Raw genomic sequence first — 21,064 nt, forward strand, 5'->3', positions numbered from 1 at the left:
TTCTGAATGTGTTAAGGGCTCTCACTGTATTAAATTCTAAGTTAATTTGGGGAAACTTGTGGAGCAGCAGGTGTGGCTGAGCTGTTGTCAGTGTGTCACCTCCAGGTGCTGAACTGTGGCAAACACTGGTGTCAGATCTTACTCCCGAAGCTTCCTGAGGTGGCACTCGCCTGAATCCTGGCCCTGGGAGGGCGGCGCAGGAAGATCGGGAGCTCAAAGTCACCCTCTTCTACACTGAGTTCTAGGCCAGCCTGGGCCGCGTGAGGCCCTGTCTCAGCACTCCTCTTCTTGTTTGTGAATTGAGTGGACATTTCACTGTCTGCTGTATCATGTTGTTAGTGAGATCTCATTTGTACAGGGTGAAGTTTTCCTATTGTCGGCCATACAGGTGTTGTGTGGTGTGTACATGGGACTGTGAAGCCATCACCACCATCTTACTCCAAAATAACTTAGTCACCATCCCCATTGAGCCATCAGCTTCAGTCCCTGTCCCCTACTCCTTCAGTCCCTGGCACCAGAAGTCTGCTCTGTGTCTGAGGACATGCCCATGTTTACAGTTAGCAAAAACAGCTCATGAAATGTGAGGTCTTTGTGCCTGTTCCCTCACTCAGAGTGAGGTTTCAAAGCTCATTGCTGATGTCTCTGATAGTATTTAACATACTATGAATGTTCCTCTTTCAGATCCTTCACTTAGAAATTGTAGTGGAGCGGCTCGTATGGACCGATGCAGGGCGCCAGTGAGCACTTTGGCACTTGTGGGCACGGCTGGGTCAACAGTCAGTCTGTATACAGTTCTTACAGCAGTGATTGTATCAGTGTGTTTCCCAGTGTTGAACCCTTCTTGACTTTCGGGAACTCGTTTGTCTTGATCCTAACACATTCTTCTGTTTTAAAGATTACATATTTATTGTGTTTGCAGGGCTGGAAGGGGGTGGAGAAGCATGCTAGGGCACAAGTGTGAAGGTCAGAGGGCAATCTGTGGGAGCTGACGCTCTGTTTCCATCACATGGACATGTTGTCAGACTTGATGGTGGGTGCCCTTACCCTCCCCCACTGCGCCACCCCCACCCAGGCTCCTGTTCTTTGCTTTTCCTTGTAAAGATGTCTTTATTTTTATTTTATGTGTATGGATTGTTCTGTCTGCATGTATGTCTGTGTACCAGGTTTGTGCGGTCGGGCCTCAGGACGCCAGAAGAGGCATTGGCGCCCCTGTCTTTACAGTTACAGATGTTTGTGAGCCATGATACAGGTGCTGGGAATTGAACCCAAGTCCTCAGGAAGAGCAGCCAGTGTTCTTATAACCACTGAACCATCTCGTCAGCTCTCTGATCCATTCTTTAAAAACTTTAAAAAATTATTTATTTACTTTTGTGTATGAATATTTTGCCTGCATGAATGGTTGTGTACCAAATGCATTTCTATTGGGTACCTTGGAACTGGAATTATAGACGGTTTGGGGCCACCATGGGGTGCTGGAAATTAAACAAGGGTCCTCTGCAAGAGCAGCAGGGGCCCTTAACCACCAAGCCACCTCTCCAGCCCCTTGATACATTCTTTTTAAAGATTCATTTTTTTAAATGTTTTTTAAAAATGCAGTGCTGCACGCCTTTAATCTCAGCACTTGGGGGGGGGCTCACAAAGGCAGGCAGATCTCTGAGTTCTGAGTTGGAAGCCAGGCTGGTCTACAGAGGGAGTTCCAGGACAGGCAAGGCTACACAGAGAAACCCTGTCTTGAAAAAACAAAAAACAAACCCCAATACATAAGCCCCACGTTTTGAAATTTGGCTTTAATTGTTACTTTTTTTTAATCTCTAATTTATTTTTTATTTTTATTTTTTTTAGAGACAGGGTTTCTCTGTGGTGCCTTGGCTGTCCTGGACTTGATTTGTAGACCAGGCTGGCCTTGAACTCACAGAGATCCACCTGCCTCTGCCTCCCAAGTGCTGGGGTTAAAGGTGTGCTTCACCATACCCGGCTTGTTTCTCTATTGTTGGGGTATGTAATACTTTCCTTCTCATAATTTTGATAGCAGATTATTGGCTAACCCTCATAAAAAAACTTGGGAAGTTTCTGATTTACATGTGTGTCTTGGAATATCTGATAAGGTAGGCCTTGGGCTCACTAGAGCTTGACCGTAAAACCTTGGGGCCTTGGCAGTTGCTGGTTTTAGGTATTCTGTGTCTGTTCCTCCTTCCCCCAGTGCTCCCAAGCTCCTGCAGCTCCGGCTTGCTGGTGTAGGTGCTTGTAATACACACGTGTAATCATGCGCAGAGAGAAGCCCTAAGTAGTCGTATTTTTCCTTTTTCCCTATTGGTCAGGTTTATTATTTTATTCAATCCATCTTTAAAGATACTTAAATTTTGGTTTTGTTGCCTTTTCTTGTTTTCAGCATGTGTTTTAAGCTTTCTCAGTTAGAAAATGGGAGCACAAAGTAGGTGTGGTCTAATGAGCACATTTCGTGGGATAAGGGCTTTTCCCGTATACACTTACCTGCTTTGTGACTCTGTTTTCTTGGGTCAGAATGATGAGATAATGCGGGCTTAAGGTTTTTACTTTCTTCTTGGCTGGTTTACTCATGTCTGATGTGGTAAGAGCGCATGTCTGCTTTTGGCCTTGCACTGGATTGCCTCCGCTTCTGCTGGTGTGGATAGACCTGTGTTTTTGGGTTTTCCACTTGCAATCACATGAACAAACAAAAGGATGAGGGCAAGGAAGGGAGGGTCCTGGGCATTCCAGCTGGTGAAAGCTGGTTTGGCTCAGCTCACTGTCCAGATTCGCAGGGGCCTTGGTTCCATGGTAGAGCCCCACCCCCTCAGTGTTTTCAGCTGTGTCTGTTTTGTACTTGTGGGCATGCCCAGAGTAGTCTGCTTGGGCTCACCTGTCCCCAGTGATGCGCCAAAGCCTGGTGGGCGGGGCACCCGCTGCTAGTGACACTCACCCTGAGTATCTGGTACCAGAGCCAAAAACTTTCCTTTGTCTCCCTGTGTCCTGCCTCCCCCACACCCCCCTCACCCCAACAGACACACACAACTAGGGTGCACAAATTAGGGTACACATGAGGGGGTAAGACATTTTCTACTTCTTTGTGAGCCTCAGTGACAGTAACTTTGAAAACTGTTAAAGGTGCCTCGTGGTTCCCTCTTCAGCAGTGTCCCAGTTAGATTTAGTTCTACATTTCAGAAAGTCTGGCTCTTGGGTGGCACCCTATCGTCATTTCCGGAGTTTTTCCTATTACCTGCTTTTCCTATTACCTGTTTACCCACCTGTTTTTGTTGCTCATTCTTTAGATGCTAGGTTGGCGTGTGAGGGTAGGGTGGAGAGGAAGAAGCTGCTGGTGGCTAACTCACTGAGACTCTCTACAAGTTCAGATTTATAATGTTTGTCTGTCTATTCTATCCATCGATCTGTCTGTCTGTCTGTCTACCTATTTATTTTTTAAGCAGAGGCATGCTATATAATGCAAACTGGACTCAAACTTGCAATCTTCCTGCCTCTGCCAGCTCTGTGCTGGGATTATAGGCATGCTCCTCTATGCTCAGCTTGGATTTATAATTTTTATAAAGAGCATATAACATTTTGTCTGTCTTGCTACTATAAACACCATCAGTCCTGGTTATTTTCCAGGTTTCATGTGTTCCTTGTGCTGTTCTGAGGATCTTTGCCAAGCACGTTTTTGAGGTTTTTGCCTTTGAGTTGATTGTCTGTAGTGGGTTTAAGTTGAGCTTCAGCAAAATTAACAGCCAGGAGTGTTCTGTTCGGTTTGTGTGGGACACTCATTCTTCAGGTGTCTACTCTGCAGTGAACTGGGACAAACCGGGCAGGTTCAGGCTGTGGACAGAGCATTGTCCTCTTCCCCTCTAGGTCACCTCGAGCTGCTTTGCCGTGCTCTTCTGAAATGGGGTCATCATGTCACCCAAATTTTTCCAGTGGTGCCAAAAGAGAAACTGGGCTATTTTAGCATGACTTTTCTCTGCCTTCCTTGGGTATGGTGTGAGGGGCAGGGGACAGAGGAAGGGATGTTCTTACATCTGCATGTAAGAGTTGACATTTCACAGCAATGATTGTGTTATGTATTTGCCAGCATAGTTACTACAAGGGCTAGTCTACATAGCTTTTGGCACAATAAAACCAGTAAGAAAATAAATTTGAGGTAGCAGCTATGCCCTGTTGTGATTTTTCTTTTCAGTAATACCGATGTGCCCATGGTAAACCCTGCCCCAGTTTATAACAAAATGTAAAGGTACTTAACAGACAAATCAACTTTGTTTTTTGTTGTTGTTAAACAAACTGAAGAGTGACATGGCATCTTCCCGTGTTTGCCCTGCTCACACACACTCTCCAGTTCCCCCCATGCTGACTTGCTCAGTACTGCGCTGTGCCCTTGTTGTAAATGAGAGGACTAAGATAGAGTGTTGCTGCTGGGGAGTCAGGTGTTTTGAGTGGCAAAACACCTGGGAGGTTACCCTTGGAGGTGTTCTCACTTTCTGTCTGTCTCACGTCCCACGTGTCTACCAGGCATCTTTTGTTGGGTCATTTCTAAGACTCATCACCTCTTTTGAATACCCCCTATGGCACGCTCTCTGCTTTCATGGAATTCACAGGTGAGTAGAGTGTCAGACAGTCAAATCAGTGAACATGCAAGAAAGTTCAAATAATGAGAATCCTGTGAAGAAAGTGAAGCTGGAGAAGGAGCTGAAGAGTGGTGGAAGATTGCAGGGCTAGTTTTAGATTTTATTGGATGGAGACGGTGTCTCAGGTGGGTGTCATTTGAGCTGTGGCCTGTATGAAGAGAGGGAGTAGTCACATCGAGAGCTGGGAGAGAGCGATCTTCTGGGAGAGAGAGCAGGAGCACAAAGGCCCTGGGGTCACCGCGAGCCAGAGCCAGCCAGAAGGCAGTGACACAGAGAGGAGGAGCCAGGGAGAGAAGTGGAGAGGAGGAGGGGAAGGTAAGGTCAGCAGTGCCCGCTCTATAGAAGGGGGTTTAGACTTGTGTAATGGGATGGTTTTGAGAATTTTATGCAAGGAAGCAACATATTTCAGTTTATATTTTTAAAACTTTTTCTTTTTTAGCCAGGATCTCATTATATATTCCTAGTTGTCTTGGAACTTGCTCTATTTATTTATTTGTTTGTTACTTTGTTTATTTATTTATTTTTGGTTTTTCGAGACAAGTGTTTCTTTGTGTAACAGCCTGGCTGTCCTGGAACTTGCTCTTAGACCAGGCTGGCCTTGAACTCACAGAGATCTGCCTGCCTCTGCCTCCCAAGTGCTGGGATTAAAGGCATGTGCCACCAAATGTCTAGCTACTTACTTATTTTTAATTATATACATATGTTTGTGTCTGTGTCTGAGTCAGTGCACATGAGTGCAGGTGTCTGAGGATGCCAGAAGAGGGTGTCAGGTTCCTTAGTGCTGGAGTCACAGACGGTTGTGAGCCACCCTTTGTGGGTGCCCTCTGCTGAGCCATGTCTCTAGCCTTGGATTTAGAGTATTTTTTGGAAGTACCCTAGCTGTGGTGTGGAGAACCAATTGATGATACTTAACCTAAGGATACCTGCTCCAGTGTCTGCACTCATGCTGGTCATAGGTGGTGCTGCCACCATGAGATGCTTACTTGAGAGCCCAGGTCACACACAGCAAACTCTACTGCCGAGGCCTCTGCTGGGCCTGGGCCCTTCAGCTCACCCAACCCTTGCTTATCAACCCTAAGATCTTCGTGTTTTCATACTGAGTTTATTTCTCACACAAAGGTGTTTTAAGAATCATTTTGTGATAAACTTATGACCCTGAGGGGGAAAAATATTTGCTTTACATGACTGGCTTTAAAAACAGAAGATTCGTGTTTACCTAGAAGAATTTATAACCAGAAAATGGAGAGGAAGAATAGCAAAGGGGCTGGAAAAATTCCATGAAGGGATTGAGCTTGGTAAGGAACATGGGCTCAAGTGTTGGCATAGCAAACACTAGGGCAAGGTAGGTCATCTTTTCCGTCTGTGTCCTCACGGAGAGAGGTCGCAGCTGGCTTGCTGCTCTTGCAAGGCTGTCATGGGTGTGTCACAGCAGTGGCCTCATTGTTACAGAGTCCTCAGGCACTTGAGGTTCCTCGGTCATTCCTGTACACCCACCGGCTGCAGGGGCCACCTGGAATGAGAGACTGTGCCCTGGCCGTGCAGGCCCAGAAGGGAAGGGTCTCACCAGATCTGGTTGCCTGAATCCCCCTTCCTATATTCACGGCATTTCAGATTTTATGTGGCTATTCCTGAAGGTTACTGGTTGAGGTCCCTAGGGCAAAGCCTAGGACAGTTGGCATAGAGTCCCTGGAGAGCAGGGAAGAGATAGCAGATAGATAATTACACTAGCACATTGCACACACATGCACACATGAACACACAGGGAGAAGCCATTGTTTGTGGATAAGTCAGGTTACAGTGATTTAAAATGTCCACTTTTATGTGTGAATTTTTTGTCTACATGTATGTATGTGCATCACATGTGTGTGTGGAATTTGCAGATGCCATGAGAGGACTTTGGATCCCTTGGAACTAGAATTATAGATAGTTACGGGCCCCCAGGTGGGTTCTGGGAACTGAACCACTGAGCCCTTAACCACTGAGCTGTCTATTCAGCCCTAGATCAATGATTAACGTTGATAGTTGTGTCGGTGAAGGTGCCTTCCAAGTGTGGGAAAGAGTGGGAAGACTCAAAGGGAGCTCTGACATATTTGGACACATCTGTATTAGCGGGCGTGGATCTTAGAGACACAGTGTATAACAGCTTCCAGACTTGGCCAGGCTAGATCAAACAGAACTCTTCTTTCTTTCTTTTGTGCAGTGGTTAGCCACTGACGAAGCTGTTCTAAGGCCAGTGCTCTAGTGTTGACAAATGGAAAGGTGGGCCCTTATGAGTCTAACAAGGTGACTTGCCTGTAGTCCATGTTTAACATTTTACTGAAAGGGCAGTGACTCTATGACTGTCAGAGATGTCCAGAGACGATGTCTCCTGCCAGCCTTTCAGACGCCGATAGTGACCGTCCATGCTTGCCCTGTGGCACCGGCATTCTGGGAAGGCCAGGGGGCCACTAGCTGCTGTTGTAGTGGCTTGCCTTCATATCTACGCCAGAGCAGCTACGGGGACCCGGTCCCCAGATGATGGCTTCTCATGTGGCCCCGTAGTTGGAAGTGTAGCTGAGTGCGGACTTGGGAGTATGCTCCCATGAGCACCTTCTGTAAAGATGGCACCCTGTTAATAGCCGCAGAGACTTTTTTTGAGGCAGCTCTCTATTATATAGTCCTGGCTGTCCTGGAACTCGCTCTCTAGGCCAAGCTAGCCTTGAACTCACAGAAGAGCCACCTGCATCAGCCTTCCAAGTGCCAAGATTGAAGGCGTGCACTACCATGCCAAGCGTGTGCCACCTTTTCTTTTTGACCCTGCCTTAAGCATGGGACTAAATGACTTGTGGTCTGTGCAGGTGGGAGGCAAGGGAGGGCTTCTGTGGGCTTTCTGCCACCCACCTGGTAGGGCGACATTTCTCTTGACCTTGGCTATGCTTTCATCGCCTTGTCTTGGCTTTCTTCTTTGGAGTCTCCTCCGCTCAGCTGTAGCTCATGGATATGACTGCTGAGGTGCCTTCTAGGGGACGAGTCACAGCTCTCGGAGCTCTTCCTTGGCCCCACCCTATGATCTGGGGTCACCAGTGGCTTTCCATTGGTGTCCCGTCACTTTCTTTCCACATTCTTAGTCTTTTTTTTGTTTGTTTATTTGTTTTGTTTTATTTTTGGAGGCAGGGCTTCTCTGTGTGTAGCCTTGACTGTCCTGGACTTGCTTTGTAGAACAGGCTGGCCTCAAACTCCCAGAGATCCTCCTGCCTCTGCCTCCTGAGTGCTGAGATTAAAGTCGTGTGCCACCATGCCCTGCTCACATTCTTAGGTTTTGTCTTCCAATGATACCTGAGGTAACTTACATTCAGGAGTCTTCCCAACTTCTGCTAGAGAGGCCTCTGTTCCATTATCAGTCCTGACACAACAGGAACTATGAGGTTGGGCCTCTGTCTTAGTTAAGGTTTCTGTTGCTGGGAAGAGATACCATGACCATGGCAAATCTTATACAGGAAACATTTGATATTGGGCATGGCTTACAGTTCAGAGGGTTTAGTCAGTCATAGTCATGGCAGGAAGCATGGTGTCATGCAGATAGACATGGTACTGGAGAGGTAGCTAAGAGTTTTACAGCTGCATTAGCAGCCAGGAAAGAGAGGGAGAGAGGAAGAGAGAGAGAGAGAGAGAGAGAGAGATTGGGCCTGGCTTAAGCATTTGAAACCCCAAACCTCATCTCTAGTGACACATTTTTTCCAACAAGGCCATATCTCCTAATAGTGTCACTTCCTATGAGCCTATGGGAGCCATTTTCATTCAGATCACCACAGCCTTTTAAAAATATTATATTTGCAACAAATTCTTCAGGTAGCTTTAGGCCTTCATCCTAAGGTGGAAAGAGAATGAGAACTGTTGTTTTCCTTCCTTCCTCCCTCCCTCCCTCCCTCCCTCCGTCTTTCCCTGACATTTCTCCCTTTGACCGTCTCTTTAATCTTTTTAAAATCTGGAATTTAAAATTTAAAATTTCACAAAAGAGGGCAGATTATATTATGGGCCAAGGTGCTGGTTGGCTTTTTTATCAACTTAACATAAGGTAGTGTCATCTGGGAAGATGAACCTCTGGGCAAGTCTGTGGGGCCTTGTATTGATTAACGAGTGACGTGAGAGGGCCAAGCCCACTGTGGGAGGTTTCACCCTTGGCATGTAACCGGTGTATCAGAAAGCAGCTGTGCAAGCCGTGGAGAGCAAGGCAGAAAGCAGCATTCCTCCGTGGCCTCTGCTTCAGTTCCTGCCAGAGTTCCTCCCGACATGGTCATTCACAGTAGATGGAGGAAGAGAAGCGCTGGTGTTTGGGAAGGCGTTGCTGAGGGTCTCAGCATGGCTGCAGCTGCGGTTGATGAGGTTCTCCATTCATGTGGTTTGTAAGGCTGTTCTTCTTTTCTTCCAGGATCTCATTTTGCCCAACGGCGGTACTCCAGCAGGCACTTCGAGCCCAGCTTCTTCATCTTCCCTTCTGAACAGACTTCAGCTTGATGACGACATTGACGGTGAGACCAGGGATCTCTTTGTCACGGTTGATGATCCCAAGAAGCACGTCTGTACAATGGAGACCTATATCACGTATAGGATCACCACCAAAGTAGGTCTCTTTCAGAATGTCTGGATTCATGCTTGTGCTCTTGTTTTTGTTTTCGACACAGGCTAGGGTTATCTGGAGGAGGAATCCTCAGTTAAGGAGGTGCCCCCCTCTGTGGGGATTAGGAGTAGGGAGGGGCACAGGGTGAGGGTGAGAGAATGGAAATCGGAGATGGGGGTCACCTCTGGGATTTGCCAGAAACTTGGGTTAGGAGAGGCCCCAGGAAGTCTATGGGAGTCACCCTAAGAGCAGGGATATGGAGCCTGAAGTGGCCACCTCCTATAGCGAGGCAGGACTTCTGCAGAGGGAGAAGGACACCAGCCCACCCACAAAACCTTTCACCCAAAATTTGTCCTGCCTACAAGATGTGCAGGGACAAAGATGGAGCAAAGATTGAGGGAATGGCCAACCAAAGACTGGCCCTACTGGAGACCTACCCCACAGGAGAGAGCCAACCCCTGACACTATTAATGTTTCTCTGCTATGCTTGCAGACAGGAGCCTAGCCTAACTCCTCTGAGAGGCTTCACCCAGCAGCTGGTGGAAACAGATGCAGAGACCCACAGCTAAACATTAGACAGAGCCACGGGAGTCCTGTGGGAGAGTTGGGGGAATGATTGAGGTGGAGGGGTCAAGGACTCCACAAGAAGACCTACGGAGTCAACTAACCTAGGCTATGGGTTACAATAATTATTTTTTCTCCATGCAATGTATTTGGTATAAAGGCGGTTTATTGTAGTAAAAGGAGAGGGGGGAGAGAGGAGGGTGCCCCTGACAGAGAGAGAAAGAGACAGAGAAGCTGAGGAGAGAGAGAGAGATTGTGCGCACTGAGAAGGCTGGTGGAGTCCTTTTATCAGAAGTTGTGAGGACCCTGAAAGGCAGGCTAGGGGGACCACCTGTGTGAGGCTAGTAAGACTGCCTGTATGCTAACAGTGGGGTCTCACAGAGTTTGAACCACTGTCCTAGGACCCCTGCTAGGACCCCTGCACCTATGTAGCAGATGTGCAGCTTGGTCTTTATGTGGATGGCGCAAAAGCTGGAGGGGGATCCCTCTCTGACCCTGATGCCTCCTTTTGGATCTTGTTCCCCTAACCAGGCCACCTTGTCTGGCCTCAGTGGGAGAGGATGCCTCTAGTTCTGCAGCGACTTAATGTGCCAGGGCGGGTTGGTACCTCTCCCTTCCCTGAGGAGAAGGAGAGGGAGACTGGGAGGAGGGGACATGTGAGGGGAGCTGGAAGGAGTGGAGGTGGGCTGCAGTCAGGATGTAAAGTGAATAAATAAGCACATTAAAAAGAAAAAAAAAGGCGATGCCTCTGAGCCTGGCAAGTCTCTGGAGCGTTTTCTTAATGATTGATGTAAAAAGGCCCAGCCCAGGGTAGATGGTACCACCCTGGGCCGGTGGTCTGTGAGGTATAAGAAAGGCAGCTAAACATGCAGCCTTCCTCCATGGTCTCTGTGTCAGTCCCTGCCTCCAAGCTCCTGCCTTCACCTCCCTCAGTGAAGAACTGTGATTGGGATGTGCAGACCAAACAGACCCTGTCCTTCCCACGTTTGGTCATGGTGTGTCATCACAGCAGGGGGAGGCAGCCTAGAACAGCCGTTCGGGGAATCGAGATCCTCTCTCTGCCTTTGCTGTCTCTCTTGGTCACTTTTCTTATAATTATAGGAGAGAGTGGTTTTATATGTTAAAAGGAATAAAAAGGAATAATAAGTTTTTATTCTTAAAATGAGGAGAACTTGTGGCTGGAGTGGTTTAAATATTTAATCCCTGTATTAACTCTGTGTCGTGTGACAGTTTTGCTTAATGTGTCCATTTCACAATATGCAGACCTTATTCCAATTTACCTCTCTGTGATGGGACCCTGATTGGGGTTAAAGACAGAAGTAACAAAGCCCGGTGCCTGTGTGCGATGGCGTGTAGCAGACAGAGGGCAAAGCACTGGGACTCAGCTGAACAGTGTTCACGGCAATCCTAAAAGCCTCATGTTTACTTAGAATTACATATGTGAGGAAACTGAGTAACTCGGATGGAGCCACAGAATTGGTCAGTAGGTTCGAAACGTGAATTCTTAGACTACAAGTCCATATTCTTAACTTACTTGTAAAATAACGCCTTCCGTGCTTACTCTTCGGCAGAATGGTGGACGGAGAACCGGGGGCCTTGTGCCCACTGAACTGCACCGCTTCACCCGTATTGTTTTTGACTTTTGAGGTCCTTCTTCATATTTACAGTAGTACCGAAGTTTCAGAGGCAGAGCAGGGTTTCTTGACTTGCAGTATTGACATTTGGGTTGAACAGTACTTTCTTATGGGGCCTGTCCTATTGAAGGATGTGCTGCCACGTCCCTGAGCGCTGTCCACTAGACGCTGGCAGCACCCCCCACCTGTCTCCACTCCCGTTTGAGACAATCAGAAAGATCTTCAGACACTGACAACTATTTGCTGGGTTGCCAAATTGTTTCTTAATAGGAAACACTGGTCTAAATTATCTTTTACTAAAGAGAAAATTCACATTGTCACTTTGTATTTTAGAATTTAAAAAGTGCTTTGCAAAAACAAAGCAAAAAGACACTGTTGCTGTGGCACACACTTGTAATCCCATCACTCAGGGAAACAGAGGCAGGCAGATCTCTGTGTTCGAGGCCAGCCTGGTCTACAAAGTGAATCAGCACAGCCAAGGCTACACAGAGAGACCCTGTCTTGGGTGGTGGGGGCGGAAGACATGAAAATGGGATAAGGACTTGGTGCGGGGAAGAAGGACCCTTCTAGCACTGGGAATTGAACTTAGGACCTCACACGTGCTAGGCAAGCACAGTACCGCTGAGCAGCGTTCCCAGCCTCCTTTTTTTTTCAACTATAAAATAATTTATTAATGACTTATTTGGGCAGGGGCAAGGTCTTGCTGTGTAGCCGAGGCTGGCCTAGAACTCTTGATCCTTCTACCTCAGCCACGCAACTTCTGGGATGACATGTGTGCCTTTATACCCAGCAAACGTTTACTTTTTTAATTGTAAAATTTTGATAAGTTCTATACCTGTTTAAATTCTTTGGAAAGATAAACAGAATCAAATATGTTCACATACTTTTTCATCTTTTATTGGACAGAAATACTATGTCTTAAAACCGCTACATGTTTGTAAAACTCAAACAGTTTCAAAGACCAAGTAGAGAGTGGGCACTCTCCTGCCGGCTCCTCCTCAGTTGGACAGTCTTCCCAGCAAAGGCAGCAGCCGCTGCAGCGTGGCGTGCACCCGCTTCTCCCTCCATATGGGCACACAAGTACTTAGAACGCATGGTGTGGGTTTCAGTGTGTGCTGCTCTCACTCTCCTACTGCTTGGCAGTGTTATGAAACCCTTTCCATGTCCACATGCCCACTTTCAGCTTATTCTCTGGGTCTCTGTCTAATTGTGCAAAGGCTATACAAATGTCTTTTTTTTTTCTTTTTTGTGGACATTTAAACCATTCTCAGGTTTTTTTTATTGTTTATTATTATTAGTTACATTTTATTACATTCTCAATTTTTTAGAGTCACTCTACCCATCTTTTTCTGCACACTTGGAGGTTTGTCCTTTCATGCGTGTCTGCCCCATTATCCCCCCGAGAGGGTACTCACACAGGTATGATTTCCTCAGAGGCCTGAGTGTGATGTACATTATTTTCAGGAATTCTTAATATTTGGGTGAACTTACTTTTCACTCTGTACTCAGTGAAACAAAACCCTTTTTTGTTTCTTTAGCATCTTGGTGGCAGGGTGACTGCCTTGCTGGCACAGCAGTGCTTTGCCTGTTCTGACAGTTTTCTCCACTACCTGACTCCTGCACCCACAATCCACACTCCCGCCACACCTCGCTTGGTCAAAGCGAACCCTGCAAGGCTTAACCGGTTCCTTGGCTACTGCACCTGCTGTAAGCCACCATCTTTCCTAAGGCTCTTCTCTCTCCTTCTTGCCTACCTCTCCTCCAGTGCATTCTTATTTCAGCCCTTTATCCTGGGATTATTTTATTCCCTGTAATTGAGAAACTTCCCTTCCCAAGTTCTAGTCCCGAGTTTCCCCTGGGATGTGATAAATTGCTGCTGAGTATTTTTTACCATCTCTCTTCTTGCACTCCTGACCCCAGAGTTACTCCTCTTCCTGTTTCTGAAAGCGGACCAGGCTCACTATCTTTGGAGGGCTTTGTTTTGAAAGCCCTGTCACATGATTGATAGTGATATCTAGGAATGAGAGAGAGGAGAGATGGGGCCACAAGACCCTACACCCAGGACTTGCATTCTGCAGAGGTCCTCAGGCTGAGTTGGTGGTCAGAGCATGAGGTGCTACATTCCTCATCCTCTAGAAGGTGGTGGTGGTGGTGCGCATGCTGCTGCTCCTGATGATGATGATGATGAGAGACAGGGTCTCACCCTCCCTGGCCTAGAACTAACAGAGATCTGCCTACCTCTGCATCCTCAGTGCTAAAATTGAAGGTGTGTGCTACTGTGCCTACTCTAATTCAGATGGTTTCTTTTTGGATTTTCAAAATTTATTTTATGTGCATGAGTGTTTCGCCTGCGTACCTGTCTGTACCATCTTCATGTCGTGCTTGGTGCTCTTTGGAGGCCAGAAGAGGGCGCTGGGTCTCTTGGAACTGGAGTTGTAGTTGACCATGAGCTGCTTGCTATGTGGGTGCTGGGGCTCAAACTGGGTCTTCTGAAAGAGCAGCCAATACTCTTAACCTCTGAGCTACCTCCCTGGCCCCTGTAATTCAGATTCTTAGTGACACAGTACACAGCTGTGTTGCCTGCACTGAAACTAGCTGAAGGCCTTCTGATATGGAGTGCTCCATCAAATCTCCATGTTGTTGGGCGCAGTGGCACACACCTGTAAACCCAGCACTTGGGGAGGCAGAAGCAGGTAGATCTCTCAGAGTTCTATGAGGACAGCCAGGGCAACACAGAGAAATCCTGTCTCAACTTCCTCCCACCCCCAAAAAAATAAATAAAATAAAAATTAAAAAAATAAAAATAAGAAAACCTCTCCATGGCCCACACCTTCCTCTGTGGTGGGGAGGTCAGCACAGCGCCTTCTTAGGGCCAGCAGCTCCTGGCTCTTTTCTTCAGGATCCTAGAAAGTCATAGCACAGTAACAGCTAGTTATTGGACATCCATTTTGTGATAGAAATTTTTATTTTATGTACTTAATCTGTTGCAGAAAACGTAGAAAACGAAAGTAAGCTAAAAGAAGAAAATAAAAATATGCCTGTAAATGCATAGTCAAAGTAACTGCTGGTACGTTGGTATGCTGTTTCCTCCAGTCTTTCAGGAAAATGAATAGTTGTATGTAGCCAGTTCACTGACTGCATTGCAGATCTTGTTCTTTGCCAGCAGGTTCTAGGCCCCACACTTTGCTGTCATCTTGGAGACTACAGTGCTGTTCTCTTGCCGGCTGTCCCATTGTTTATCTTGCTCAAAGAACTTTATGTGTCTTGCTAATCTACACAGTGAAGTGAATATTGCAACTATCCTTAGTTTTAAAGTGGAACTTAGACACAGTGACATGAATATAATTGCTCAGTGACATGTGACTATGCAGTGGGGCTGGAGTCTGAGTCCAGAGTCCATGCTCTGTGCCGTGCTTCTCCTGTGTTGGTCAGTGTTCACTGTCAGGTTGGGTGGATTTGGAACCACCGGAGGCCCCCCGGGCTTATTCCAGTCATCACCAGCTCCTTTGCTCTAGCCAGTTTCTCATTAGATGCCTCAGTAGTCTAGAGTGTATGTGCTAGGAAGAGATTTGGGTAAGGCACACAGGGTCATAGTGGATGGTTGACTTAGTGATGAGGGGATGGGTGACTGATTTGAGCAGTTTCACTGGTGTGCTTTGCAGCTGGTTGATGTGAATGGGAGGCAAGAGGAGAAAATATGTGAGTGTTTAGCTTGGCAGTGAAGCACGAACAAAGCACCAGGCAAGAGCAGTAACCACAAGAGAACACTTGAATGAGGTGTGTGTGTGTGTGTGTGTGTGTGTGTGTGTGTGTTAGAGTTGCTGACTTCAAACTTGCTGTGTAGCCCAGGCTTGCATCGAAGTTATTCTGATCCTCCGGCCTCTGCCTCCTCAGTGCTGGAATTATAAATATACGTCACTATGTCTGTAATACGCTTACATGTTTTTATTTTTGAGGATGAAAGATGGACAGCCAGATGGACAGGGCTGGCAGAAAAGTAGACATAGCGGTCAAGACTGGAGAGAAGGATGGGTGCTGCTGGGAGGTGTGAGGAGATTACATGGAGGACAGCATAGAGGATAGGGAAAGGAAGGGAAGCCGTCTCATGACAGGAAGTTAAGGGGTTCTTTGTCTATAGCTGCAGTTTTCTCTGGGACAGAGTGGCAGGGTCATCTAGAAGGAACAAAGGGAGGTTTTGAAGCAGAATTTAGAAATTTTTAAGGTGTCTACAGCCTTTTACTAAGTGGTGATGGACGGTTGAGGTTGCTTGGTGCAGTGAGGAGCGATGAGATTGCTTGGTGCAGGGAGAGTTGGTGTTGCTTGGCAGTGTTGGGGATCTTGCTGTAGAGTATGTTGCTTTTTGCCTGATGTTGGTAAAGGTTCGGGTGTTACCAGAGGACATTTATAGCTTTTGAGTGTGTAGAAGCTAGCAGCTGCCTAAATTAGGTTAGAATTTTGGTCAGTTTCATCGAACCCACCATGAATTCTGTTGCCTTTGGAGAGTGCTGTTGTACAATTTAGATTTTTAAAAAGTCTGTCAATATCTTTGGGTTCCCATAATGTAGGCGATGGGATAGAAGTTCCGTAGGGCGTTGGGCTTTGCAGAGCCTTACACCTTCTAGGCGTGGAGGGTTTTGTGGTTGTGGGGTCTAGGTCCCGGCTGTCCTGCGGGGTGTTTACTAGACTGTGGGTTGGTACCACGTTTGCACAGATGAGTAGAGGGTGCTCACGCGGATCAGCAGTGCACCCAGCGTGGTGAGCTCCCCCAGTCCCTCTGTGTAGGTTACGGTCTCGGATCTGACTGTAGTGGAGGCTGATCTCTGTATGCTCTACACAGTGTGGAAGGACAAGGTAGGGTTCTCTCTGATGATGGGAATGTTGTTGCGTTCCTTCATCCTTCCCTCCTTTCCTCCCTCCCTCCCATTTTCCTTCCTTCCTTCCTTCTTTTCTGCTTACTGATTAGAGCATAGAAACCCTGAGTTTCACAGAGGAAAACTGGCTACTCCTCTCTGGAGTTTTGTGATTGACATGTTTTATGAACATGTGAGTCTTCTCTCTCAGCCTCTCTCTAGAAAGTCACAGTGATGCGTGTGGCCCACTTTCAGCAGCTTTGCAGTGTTGTGTTGCAAGTATGCTGCGCTGGCTTCACTCTTGGCTCTGCTTTCCTAGACTCCCTGTCCTTGCTTTTCTTGTATCTTTCTCACCTATTACTAATTTATGTCATTGGATTGTATTTTATGTGTCAGTGTGTCTTTCAGAGAACAAGCTGTGGTAAAAATAAGTAAATTTTGAGCCGAAGAACGAGCCTTTCTGTTTCATGATGATATGTACTTGCTGTGTCAGAACAAAATCTCCTGCTGCAGTGCGTCGCCTGCGGTCCCTAATGGAGCCTTTAAAACACAAGCATTTTGATGCAGTGGTTAAGAGCACTGACTGCTCTTCCAGAGATCTGGGTTCAATTCCCTGCACCACATGACAGCTCCAATTCCAGTTCCAGATGATCTGATGTCATTTTCTGGCCTCCTCGGGCAGCAGGTACATAAATGTGCACAGACACACATGCAGGCAGAGCACCCATACACTGTATATAACTTGGTGGATAAAATGTTTGCCACACATAGTAAGGACCAGAATTTGAAACCTGGACCTCATGTAAAACTGGACATGGCGGTGCAGCTGCAATCCCAGTGCTGCTACTGCAAGATGGAGGTCAGGGCAGGAGGGTTCCCAGAAGCTGGCACACACAGCTCGGTACCAGGAGACCCTGCCTTGGTGGGTATGGGGCTGCACATCTTTAATCAAAGCGTTTGGGAGGCAGAGGCAGGTAGATCCCTGAATTCAAGGCCAGGCTGTCTATAAAGTGAGTTCCAGGCCAGCCAACCAGGACTACACAGTAAAACCCTATCTCAAAATTAAACCAAAAAATGTATTTTTTAATCCAGCAATTTTATTCTTAAGAATTTATTTTAGTGGGATTAATGATGTTTAATGGGATATTAGTGGATACCCAGTGATGTTTATTGTAACACTGTTTACTGATTTTAAAAATCAGAAACAATTTAAGTAAGGATTTGGTTTAATCATGTTATAGCCACTTAGTTGAACATTATATATGTGTTAAGTGATTTTAAAGATCTGGGCATAAAGTTGTTCAGGATGTATTAAAGTGATACAGAAACTGAATGAATATGCATAGTCTATAAACTTTAAATATTAATTTATATTTATAAACTTTAAATATTAATTTTGTTTTCTATTAGGGGGATTATATCCATTTTCATTTATTATTTTTCTTGAAGTTTTAAAATAAGAAAATATGCCCAGTGGTGATGGTACACACCTCTAATCCCACCACCAGGGAGGTGGAGGCAGGGGATCTCTGTGAATTTGAGGCTGGTCTAGTCTACAGAGTGAGTCCAGGACAGCCAGGGACAAACAGGGAAACCCTATCTTAAAAAAGCCAAAAACAAGCAAGCAAGCAAATATAACCTGACAGAAGGGTGAAAAGCACAGCTTTTACTTGTAACTTTTGTAGTTACCATGTATCGATTTCATAGAGTAGAAATGTTACATAAATGGTGGGTTATTGAGGTGGTTTGGCAAACATAATAAGAAACATGGTTGCCTTGATCATGAAACATTTAGGAAGCTGGAGGAAGAGGCCTGGTTCCCCGTTCACAGGAAAAACAGGTTGCTCTCCCTCATCACTGTCCATAGGTGTTCCGGAGTCTTGGGTGTTAGGAGGAATCTTGAAAGCGTCTCTCTCACTGCTCTTCATGTTGGGGAAACTAAAGCACAGGGAGGCCAGGTGCAGTTCTCAGATCTGGGCTTTGCCCAGGGCTACAGAGCACAACATGGCCCATCTGTGGCCATCCTGTCATTCTGGGTCTGAGTTCATGTACAGTTCCGCTTTCTCCAGGAAGCCTTCTGATACCCGGGCAGTCCCTTTGTGGTGTGTGTCCCCGAGTCTTCCCATTTTGCCTGCTTTGGCATAGAAGGGTTGCGTTTCATGGGTGCTTATGATTTCAGGGACTGGAGCGGGAGCTGGAGCACAGCTTTGGGGAGGATGACATCATTAATGTCAGAGCTGAAGCTGTTCACAGCCTTGTTTGGTAGATGACTCTTCCTTAGGTATTTTTAAGATTTTTCTGATGCCTCGGATTAAAACAGACTTTGGGCTTGAAAGAATAAATTTGTAGAATGTGGCTGATACCATTTTTATCTCATACTTGGTCTCATGTTTGAGATCAGCACCTGCTGCTACACCTCCAGAAAGGAAAGCTGTATCTGAGAAAAGATAGCAGTTAATAAGAGGTATAACCAGCGGACACATGGAATTCCTAGCCTTCTTTTCAAATGTCACAGCGAATATCTGAAATTAAAGTTTGCTGTGGGTGCTGGAGTTAAAAGTTTATTAAAACAGCTCAGATGGGAAAGCTGTCCTGGGGAGGAGTCAGACAGGACGCCTGTCTGTCCATTTGAACCTGCATCCATCTCATCTTAAAGGAGGAGAAAACTGCCTGCAGGCCCCGCAGGGTCCTGCCCTAAGGTAGCTGGGGAAAGAGACTGCCCAAATCAATCCACTGTGCAAGGCGTAGTCACACAGGCCTGCGCTTGTAACTTGATTTTATTAAAGTGATGTATCTGCATTTCAGAGAACTTTAAACATTCAGGCTCAGCACAGATTGTTATTATTTTCTGTAGCACACTGGCATTTTTTTTTTTCTGGATATTTCCTCATCTAGATCTAGAATACAGTGTCATGGCTTTTTTTTTTTTTTTTTTTTTTTCTTTCTGGATGATTCCTCATCACTTCTAGAATGCAGTGTATTGGACACACTCTGTCCTGGCAGAATACGGCAGATGAAGCAAATGTCTGACTGTTTTGGTTTGTTTGTTTTGTCTCACTGTGTAGCCTTCCTGGCCTGGGACTCACGGTGTAGGCCAGGCTGTCCTTGAACTGAGAGTTCCTTTGCCTCTGCTGTGAGTGCTGGCATTGAAGGCGTGCACCACCATACCTGGCAACATGCAGAAGCTGCGTGCTAAGCCGCAGTCTTCGTTGTCTACTTGACGGTTTCCCTCTGCTTTCAGCAAGGTCAGCGGCATATGTAGCAGGAGGTGCAGACGTCATTTCTTTTCAGGGATTTTTGTCAGTTCAGCAGCAGTATCTGAAATTGTATTATTCTGTGGAAAAAAAAAAAAAAACCCTCAACAAACCTCTCAGAAATAAGCCAGAGGAAATGAATCAAATGTTCTAGACAATTCTCAAGAATAGCTGAGTTTCATTTCCTGAGGGTAGGAGAAAACACGCGCGCACGCACACACACACACACACACACACACACCCCACCATCACCACCACCACCACCACCAATCCAAACCAAAGAGCTGATGTTTCCATATTAGTTCCTGTTGATTGATTGATTGGTTTTTTGAGGCAGGGTTTCTCTGTGTAGCAATGGTTATCCTGGAAATTGCTCTGTATCCCCAGGCTGGCCTCAGAGATCTGCCCGCCTCTGCCTGCTGAGCGCTAGGATTAAAGGCGGGAGCCACTGTGCGGGCAGCTCCTTCTTTGTGGCCTGTGGTGAACCCTGTGTTTGGCTAGAGCACAGGTGCAGGGAGGTGTGTTCTTGCCTTATTTAATTATCCCAAGTGTGCTTTTCCTTCCCTGAGCCCGAGTGCACTCCTACTCACCTACTCGGGTCCCCCACTCTCTTCTCACTTGCAGAGCACGAGGGTGGAGTTTGACCTGCCAGAGTACTCGGTCCGTCGAAGATACCAGGATTTCGACTGGTTGAGGAACAAGCTGGAAGAATCGCAGCCCACTCATCTCATTCCCGTAGGTAGTAAGTCACTGCAGCTTGGTTCTCGCTTTTCCTGAATTATGGGTGCTGCTCAGTTCTTTGCCTCTGCAATGATGGGTTCACTCTGTATCTTATACTGAACACACCCACCAAGAGTATGTGTGACAGTTTCTGCTCTACTAGCTTCTTAGATAAAGGGAGATAGGTTTTTATTTTTTTCTCTTTCTCCCATCTTCCTTTCTTGAAAAACATGCTAATTAATGACTGAGTGTGTGCGCATGCACATACATTGACAATCAGAGTGCAGCTTTCAGGAGTGGCTCTTGCTGTCGTGCTGATGTGTGGGTGTTCCCGTTCTCCCAGCTAGCTGGCTCATGAGCTTCTGGATGAGTCTCAGCCTCTGCCTCCCATCTCGATTGTAGAGTGCCAGGATTGCAGACATGCACCTCTGCTTCCAGTGTTTCCCATGGCTCCAGTGTGGCCTGAGGAGCTTCTTCAGCTAGCTCTTTACCTGCCTGAGCCGCCTTCCTGGCCTCTGCCTCTGTTTCTCCCACCCTCTGTCTCTCCTGTGGTACTATGATACACTCTATGCTGAGCTGTACCCTAACCTTTTTACTTTGTTCTCTGGGTACATGTTTTCACTGAGTACCCAGGCTGGCCTTGAGCTCACTTTGTAGCTGAGTGGGCCTTGAACTTTCAGCCTCCATCAGCCTGTATCTGGGACTGCAGGAATATACCACCAGGCTCAAGTTAGTTTCTTTCTTTCTTTCTTTGTTTCTTTCTTTGTTTCTTTGTTTCTTTGTTTCTTTGTTTCTTTCTTTCTTTCTTTCTTTC

The 21,064-nt window shown here is 46.5% G+C and overlaps 1 protein-coding gene across 3 annotated transcripts in view; it reads left to right on the forward strand.

Moving 5' to 3' along the window:
* Snx30 (sorting nexin family member 30) overlaps window positions 1-21,064 on the forward strand; it is a 95,999-nt gene that overhangs the window by 34,657 nt on the left and 40,278 nt on the right. For all 3 annotated transcript variants that reach the window (XM_055611599.1, XM_055611600.1, XM_055611601.1), the window contains exons 2-3: window positions 9,040-9,231; window positions 20,155-20,265. In XM_055611599.1, coding sequence (XP_055467574.1) covers window positions 9,040-9,231; window positions 20,155-20,265 — 303 coding nt within the window. The remainder of the gene's footprint in view (window positions 1-9,039; window positions 9,232-20,154; window positions 20,266-21,064) is intronic.

The sequence above is a fragment of the Psammomys obesus genome, unplaced genomic scaffold, assembly GCF_907164565.1.
Source record: "Psammomys obesus unplaced genomic scaffold, mPsaObe1.curated_primary_1811, whole genome shotgun sequence".
NCBI lineage: Eukaryota > Metazoa > Chordata > Mammalia > Rodentia > Muridae > Psammomys > Psammomys obesus.